At 55.3% G+C, this 8453-nt stretch overlaps 1 protein-coding gene across 2 annotated transcripts in view; it reads right to left on the bottom strand.

Moving 5' to 3' along the window:
• Positions 1 to 243: 243 nt before the first annotated feature.
• TEX261 (testis expressed 261) overlaps positions 244 to 8453 on the bottom strand; it is a 10817-nt gene continuing 2607 nt past the window's right edge. For both annotated transcript variants that reach the window (XM_066572861.1, XM_066572862.1), the window contains exons 3-7: positions 8093 to 8172; positions 5636 to 5789; positions 5487 to 5554; positions 3648 to 3750; positions 244 to 873 (exon numbers count right to left, since the gene is read on the bottom strand). In XM_066572861.1, coding sequence (XP_066428958.1) covers positions 758 to 873; positions 3648 to 3750; positions 5487 to 5554; positions 5636 to 5789; positions 8093 to 8172 — 521 coding nt within the window. In that variant the 3' untranslated portion in view covers positions 244 to 757. The remainder of the gene's footprint in view (positions 874 to 3647; positions 3751 to 5486; positions 5555 to 5635; positions 5790 to 8092; positions 8173 to 8453) is intronic.

Below are 8453 nucleotides of genomic sequence, written 5' to 3' on the forward strand. Positions count from 1 at the left end.
CTTCTGCTTAGTGCTGCCTCCTAGTGGCAGCAGTTATACCCACAGTCTTTAGCTGTGTCCCCCAATGGTACGGCTGACAGATATATATCTAATTGTAGGCTGCTTTCCAGCCACGATGTACATTTTTGGGGCAGAAAGGAGTTAATGGCCACCCAATACTCCAGACCCCGCCTGCGCGCCTTGGATGCATTTCACCAGTCTGTCTCTTTTGGGCACACGCTGATGCAAATCAGAAGGTGTTACTAGTATGAAATCGTGATTTTATTTCACAGGAACGGCGCCGGGCAAGTGCGGGAAATTCACAATAACGGTCAGTCCTATCAGACACCATGCTGAAATAACAAATGATGCTTCCTGAATGTTGGCAGAGCTGGAGAGGGGGCGGGACGCCCTTATACCAGAGGGGTGGAAGGGGGTGGGTCATCTATTGGCACTAACGGAATATAAAAATAACTAGAGCGTCTTCCCCTCCACGTCGGCTGCGACGTCTATTCATAGAATCTACAGCAAGTTCATCCGCTGAATCCAGTTTTAACGAGCGCAAAGAGAACCGCCGAGCGTCTGGAGATGTCCGGCTGCTTCTGCGCACAACCGATGATACTTCCACCCATCCCACCATCCAGCCTGCACAATGATCCGCAGACAAGACCCTCCTCCTCCGTAGGCGGTGGCCTCTGCTGTCTGCTCACTCCGTCGTGTGATTCAGCATGGCGGTCTCACACCGATTGTCGGCACGACCTTCCGACAACTGCCGAGCTCAGTACATCTTCTGCCGGCTGGGAAGGATGGCCTCCTTGACGAAGGAGAAGATGATGAGGATTCCCGAGCGCTTCCCTCTCTTGCCCTTCGTGAAATAGTTCGACACCACGTCATCTGCAGGGCACAAAGAAGAGTTACTTGGGTGATGGCAGGGTAGGGGCGAGTGCATGTCATGGGATCACATCAGGGAGCCCTTCCAACCCGTAGACATCCAACGATTTTTGAACCTACGGAGATGGCAATAGTTTCAGTTTCTAGTGTGAGAAGTTAGAGACATCCTACAGTAGTAACGGGCCGCACCGTTCTAGAGTGCCACCGCACCGTCACCGCTCCCTGCAGAGGTTTGTGCTCGCTGGCGCTCAGACTGCTGTGCTACACCAACGGATATAGCGCATCCGCTTACCCTTAGACGGTCGTGTCAGAGATGACGTCAATGTGCGTGCGTCGGATGCTACAGTGCGGTGCCAGGCACAAAATACAAGTAGTCTCCAGCAGCTTGGGACCAGCGGTTGTGTGGCACGGCGCAGCACTCTATGCTAGTAGGTCTCTGTGGTAGAGCGCTGACGCTCCTTGACGGTGTTTGTGCTCCGGCAGCTGGAGACATCTTGCGTTTCACGTATTCTGCACTGCACTAAGGGATCTGGCGTATGCACAGCAGCTTACTTTTGGCCCGTCATGTCAGAGATGACATCACAGTGTGTGCGCCAGAACCCGCAGTGTGGCGGCAGACGTGGGATAAAAGCAGGACGTCTCTAGCAGCCTGAGCTGGAGAAGTCAATCAAGACTCCACTAGGTAGGTTTGAGCTGGGAGCCCCCAGACCAGAGCAGGAGCTCCATCCATCATCTGCATACCGCGCTGGAAGCACGTCAACGCTAATATTTCTGCACTGGCCCATCTACGAGGGGCTGCTGATAAGTCTTTGGCTTTAACCAGAAAGAAACAAGATAGGAAGATGAAACTTTCCATTTCCCCCACATCCTCTCCACTGAGGCCAACACACTTCTTACATCGGGATTCCAAGTTCTGTAAGCCTTGCAAAAAGAAGGATTTCGGTTGTGCCTCAAACCAGTCATCCGTAGCAGCCATGGCATCAGAAATGGTGGGAAATTTGGTACCCTTGAGGTGTTTCTTCAGGTTTGGACACAGATGCTAGTCGGAGGGAGCTAGATCTGGTGAATAAGGTGGGTGGTCAAACAGCTGGAAGCCTAGCTCCACCAGTTTTGCTGTGGTCCCTTGTGCAGTGTGAGCGGAGGCGTTGTCTTGCAGGAACAAGATTCCTTTGGACAACTTACCGCGCCTTTTGGCCTTCAGAGCTGCCTTCAATTGGTCCAAAAGTTCAATGTAATCCCTTGTATTGATGGTGGAACCATTGTGAAGGTCGTCCACTAGCAGCAGCCCTCCTTATCCCAGAAAACAGACGCCATCACCTTAGTGGCTGAGAACCACTGGGCCTCCACTCTCTGACTGCTCCCCCTAGTGGTGGCTGTATATATCTGTACACAGACGCCATCACCTTAGTGGCTGAGAACCCCTGTGCCTCCACTCTCTGACTGCTCCTTGGTATCGGGAGTCATACAAATAAATCCAGGTCTCATCCATGGTGACCAGTCGGTCCAGGAAGGTTTTATCAGTCCGGAAACGCTGACAAATGGACCGGGAAGTTGTCACTCGATGCTTTTCTGATCTGTTGTCAGACATTTGTGGACCCACTGTGCAGATGGCTTCTTCATGGATAATGACACAAACACGTTCCCCATAAACCCCCATGATGGCGGCTATTCCTGCAGCCGGCCGATTCTCCGGTATGAGGTTGTGCACAGCATCGGCGATCTCCGGAACAACAACCTCTCTCGGTCATCCAGGACGTTCCTCATCATTGGGCTGAAGTGGCCACCCAGTCCATAACTGTAGACTATGAAGGGCATTGATCCCCCGATGTCTGCCACATATCACCAGGAATATCCTGCGCCGACTTTATCGCTCCTCCGCTCTCATTGGCTGTGAATATCGCCTTAGACTCCGCCATTTTGTTTTCCCGCGTGCCGAGATCACTGTTGCCATAAGCTACAAACACATATATTAGACACATAAGGCTTCATGTGATGTAACATCCGTTACCATGGAAACAAAGAACACAAAGCCAAGACTTATCAGCAGCCCCTCGTACTGAAGCCATCATCACCACCAAGTCCCACGTCTTACGATACCAGTAGTTCACACTGCGGCGACCGACTCCCTTTACTAGGAACATCAGTGGCGAAGAGATCGCCGAAACATCCAAAGCCAAAAGAAAAAACCCAAAACACGACAGTTTTTATAACCCTGATTTTCTTGTGCACAGTATATAAAAGCATAAACCGAACAGCATCCAGGTGACCCGAATGATACAAAGGGGGTCCCAGGCTTCTCCAACTGATGGCCTGTCCTCTGGATATGGATGGGGGTCTGCTGCTTGGGACCCCCATCTACCAGCTGATGTTAGTGCATGGGGCCACACTCCATCAGTGGTCAGGCCCCCATCCATCAACCACCGATGACCTATTCAATGACAAGCCATCAGTTTAAGAAGACCCCTAAACAAGACAATCAATGTGAAGAGGTCTGCAGCGCGTCCCCGACCACCCGAGGGACGCTGCGCATTGGTGAGCGGCGCTGGTTATTACAAGGGCAGCATGCAGATAAGAGCTGCGGCCATCTTGGAAGACTGAACAGGAGCCAGGAAGCGGCAAGAAAAAAAGGCGAGGGCTGCGCTGACCGGCATGGAGGGCGGAGCGTCTGGCTACGTCTACAGTCAGTTTTCAGGCACGTTGGGACCTCCTATGACCAGTGGGGGTCTGAGCTCTGGGACCCCCAGTGATGGCGTACACCGGTGATAACCAGCTCTTACCTCCATGGGGCACCGTGGACGGCAGAACGTTCTCCCCGGCGGACAGCGACACGAAGAAGGCGAAAGGAATCAGCCAGAGGCAGAAGGTGAAGTAAGCCAGAACCTGCGAAGAGATAACACACAGTAACATAGTATGGTGGGCTGAAGGAGACGATGGCCATCCAGTCAGCCTGTGGTCACCGCCCCTTGTTGATCCAGAGGAAGGCAAAAACCTGTGAGGCAGAAACCAATTTAACCCTTTTGGGGGAAAAAATACCTTCCTGACCCTATAATGGCAGCCAGAGTAATCCCTGGTAGAACCGGCGCTACACCCCGCCCAGTGATTTGGGGGCCGGTGGTCTCCCGGCGCCTCTCATCTTCTGTCCCCCACCTTCACATGAAGCTCTGATGGCCCAAAGCCCGAGGCTGCACTACTGAGACGTCCCGATTTGTCAGATGCATCATGAGAGCCTGTTGTGGCCTCATCAAAACTGTCCGACAGCAGCCAATCACAGCGCAGCTTTCACTTCTCAGCCTGCAGATATAAAATGAAAGCTGCGCTGTGATTGGTTGCCTATTTACACCTAACACTTATCGCTCCAAATTAGTTTGCATGAATGAGTGTGCGCGATGACCGTTCAGCGTAAATACGGGGAAAAGGCTGAGCGAGAGGTCTGCCAGTCTGAACGCGACGCACGAGCGCCCATCACCGCAGTGGTGGCGTGCGAACAATCCTTTACTCGAATACATCAACTTGGTCTCGTCAATCGCCCGGACCCTCAGAATAAAGTGGTGCACGCTGTAGAAACGAGACCCCCAAAGATGGTGGAACCGCGGCTTCCCCCACTTCAGTTTTGCAGCACTTTATACGGTAATATTAGAATTACAATCTGTCCCACAAAACACACCAAGTCCCGACCGGCGGCGGAGAAACACGGGCAGGGGGCGGGGGACCAAAAATGGCTGCGCCCATAAGGGGTTAATGAGAGCCGTGGGGGCGTGAAAACACAATCAAATTAGGGCATGCTGGGATTTATTACCACACTACCCACCGCCGCGCCCCCCTGACGGGTCTGAGTCCTGCCGGCGGAACCTGCTGGTTACTTGTGGCGACGCCGGAGCCGCGTGGTGGTGGAGATCAGCGATTATCTGCGCCACTCTGCTCCCGCTGTAACCACCACAGCTGGCTCCTCGGGCTGCAGGAGCGGCGCCACCACCAGGTCACAAGGAGAGGCGGGAGCTCACACCAATTACAGCAATCAGTGTCCTTGACGAATTAGCGTTAAATCCGCAGCTGAGCTCCATGTGTCCTGAGAGGATTGTAACGAAATGCCGCAAGCTGCCGGCCCGCACCGACAACGTCCTCCCAGACCCTCCACCGACACGTCCCCCTTCGCTTCACGTGTCCTGAGAAGAAAATCACAATGAAACCCCACAAGCTGCCGGCCCGCACGGACAGCGTCCTCCCAGACCCTCCACCGACACGTCCCCCTCCGCTTCACGTGTCCTGAGAGGAAAATCGTAATGAAACCCCGCAAGCTGCCGGCCCGCACGGACAGTGACATCCCAGACCATCCACGGACATGTCCCCCTCCGCTTCACGTGTCCTGAGAGGGGGATCACAATAAAACCCCGCAAGCCCCCCTCGCACGGCCCGTCCCGGGTAGTATCACCTAGCACCGCATTGTTCCACCAGGAATGAACAGCGCTGTCTTAGGCTCCGCCCCCAGCCCTCCTCCTGCGTTCTTGCAGTCCTGGTAACAACATTGTAGGACAGGTGTCTCACAGGCTGCACAGATGGCGGCCATGTTTTTCGGTTCCCGCACCCCCCTCCAGCTGCCCCTCGCTGCGGCTACTTACCTCCGAGAACGGATAGTATTCTTCCGCAAAGTACTGGAAAGCCAAGTAATGGTTGAGCACCACCAGAGCTGCGGAGGAAGGAGACAAGAGGTGAGACGGCTGACGGGCGCGGCGGCGGCGGCAGCGCTAACAGCGGCGGCGGCACTCACCGCACGACAGGATGAAGTTCGGAGACGTCAACAGAATAAACGGGAAGGTCTGCAGGAGGCCGAAGTACACGACGTTGGTGAAGAGCCCCACGCCGACCATCACCAGCGGGAACTTCTCAAAGAGGTAGAGGCCGACGAGCACCGCCGTGGAGAACTGCAAGACAGGAGGCGCCATTAACCCCTAACGGACACCGCCGTGGAGAACTGCAAGACAGGAGGTGCCATTAACCCCTAACAGACACCGCCGTGGAGAACTGCAAGACAGGAGGCGCCATCATTAACCCCTTACGGACACCGCCGTGGAGAACCGCAAGACAGGAGGCGCCATTAACCCCTAACGGACACCGCCGTGGAGAACTGCAAGACAGGAGGCGCCATTAACCCCTTACGGACACCGCCGTGGAGAACTCCAAGACAGGAGGCGCCATTAACCCCTAACGGACACCGCCGTGGAGAACCGCAAGACAGGAGGCGCCATTAACCCCTAACGGACACCGCCGTGGAGAACCGCAAGACAGGAGGCGCCATTAACCCCTAACGGACACCGCCGTGGAGAACCGCAAGACAGGAGGCGCCATTAACCCCTTACAGACACCGCCGTGGAGAACTGCAAGACAGGAGGCGCCATTAACCCCTAACGGACACCGCCGTGGAGAACTGCAAGACAGGAGGCGCCATTAACCCCTAACGGACACCGCCGTGGAGAACTGCAAAACAGGAGGCGCCATTAACCCCTAACGGACACCGCCGTGGAGAACTGCAAGACAAGAGGCCTCATTAACCCTTAAGGACACGGTCTTGTTTTTACCTCCCTACTTCTGTTCATCCATGCGGCCGCCGGAGGGGTCGGTGTTCTTTGTGGGACGACTGTTATTAAGCATAGAACGGACTGAGAAAACTTTACAAAAATCTCCCCCACACACAGTTCTGCTATCTTGGGGGGGGGGGGGGGGGGTCCTGTTTTTACGGCAAAGGTGGCAGATGACTGTATTTAGCGGGGCCAAATTTATTGGATTTTTTTTAACTACTTGTGATAAAAAGTATTTGGAAAAAATTGCCATCATTTTTCTCATCATTTTTCTGCTGTTCCGTAGCCATAAAGGTTCCGGCCGCGGGGGCCGCACTGGGGCTCGTATTCCGTGGGCCGTCCTGTAGTCGCGGTCTGTACCATTTCGCAGCACATACAACTTTTTGATAGCGTTTTATTAGGTTGTTTCTTGGAGACGGGGTGACCAGGATCCTGGGGTATACTTCTGTCTGACGCCGTCCCCGTGCGATCAGAGTCTTACGGACGCAGCGATACCAAATAGGATTTTTTTGTTGTTATAATGTAAAAACAAAATGACAAATATGGGGGGCGGGGGGGGGGGGGGGTTGACTTTTACTGCCTTTTATTTTTTCTAATTATTACTCTAACTGTTACGTTGGTTACACTGCGATACCATAGTACTGCACTATACTGCTTTCTGACAGGCAGCGTATTAAGCCATGCCACAGGCAGGCAGTCCTGGCAGCTCATCGTGCTCCGGAGGAGGGCGGCTCTCGGGGACTCCCGAATGCTTATCGGGACAGTTATTGCCGCTGTCAGAGTTGACAGAAGCATTCGAGGCGTTAAAAGCTCAGCCGATCCCCGATGCTGCAGGCGGGTGTCAGTGACTAAAGACCGCCGGCACCCGCTGTGTATATAGCAGGATCGCCCCATAATCCCGCTCTATACAAACTTGTATGACATAAATATACGCCCCGGGGTGAAGGGGGTTAAATGCGATTGCCGTAACGGTGTCCTGCATCGCAGGAGCTCCAGCTGGGGTGAATATACAGCCGGGCAGCAGGAGGTCTGTGCAGAACTGTGAATGCAGCTCTGGAGTACAGCGCAGTACATACATGTTTTTTCCTGATCCCCGGTGACTCCAGGCATGACCCCCCCCATCACACGCTGCCACCCTGCCCTCAACCGCCCCACCCGAGAGCTTGCGGTGACTCCCGGTACTCAACCGCCCCCCTCACCTCCCCACCCAAGAGCTCACGGTGACTCCCGGTACTCAACCGCCCCCCTCCCCCCCACCCGAGAGCTCACGGTGACTCCCAGTACTCAACCGCCCCCCTCCCCCCCACCCGAGAGTTCACGGTGACTCCTGGTACTCAACCGCCCCCCTCCCCCCCACCCGAGAGCTCACGGTGACTCCTGGTACTCAACCGCCCCCCTCCCCCCCCACCCGAGAGCTCACGGTGACTCCCGGTACTCAACCGTCCCCCCCCCCCCCCCCCAAGAGCTCACGGTGACTCCCGGTACTCAACCGTCCCCCCCCCCCCCCCCCCCCCCAAGAGCTCACGGTGACTCCCGGTACTCAACCGCCCCCCCCCCCCCCCCGACCCAAGAGCTCACGGTGACTCCCGGTACTCAACCGCCCCCCCCCCCCCCCGACCCAAGAGCTCACGGTGACTCCCGGTACTCACCCAGATCATGTACTTTATGATGCGACTGGTGGCCACCGTGTATTCCTCTATGAGCTCCGCCAGGTAGTAGAGGCCGGCAGCTGCAACACAAGGACAGCCGTCAGCAAGAACCGAGACATGTCACAAGCAGTAATCCCCCCCGAGTCACCCAGGGGGCCGTCCGTCTGTCCAGGACGCAGGATCCATCATGAATCCATGTCACCCGCTGCGGTGCGGAGAGCGACAACAGGAGCGCCGGACAGACCATTCGCTCTACTCTCCTCCTCCTTCCTGACTGTTTCCGCTCTAGTTCTGTGTTGTGCTGGGGTCCTTGTCACTACTGGTACATGAGGCCTCTGTGAAGTCAGCACCAGTTCTGGAA

The sequence above is a fragment of the Eleutherodactylus coqui genome, chromosome 7 (genome assembly GCF_035609145.1).
Source record: "Eleutherodactylus coqui strain aEleCoq1 chromosome 7, aEleCoq1.hap1, whole genome shotgun sequence".
Taxonomy (NCBI): domain Eukaryota; kingdom Metazoa; phylum Chordata; class Amphibia; order Anura; family Eleutherodactylidae; genus Eleutherodactylus; species Eleutherodactylus coqui.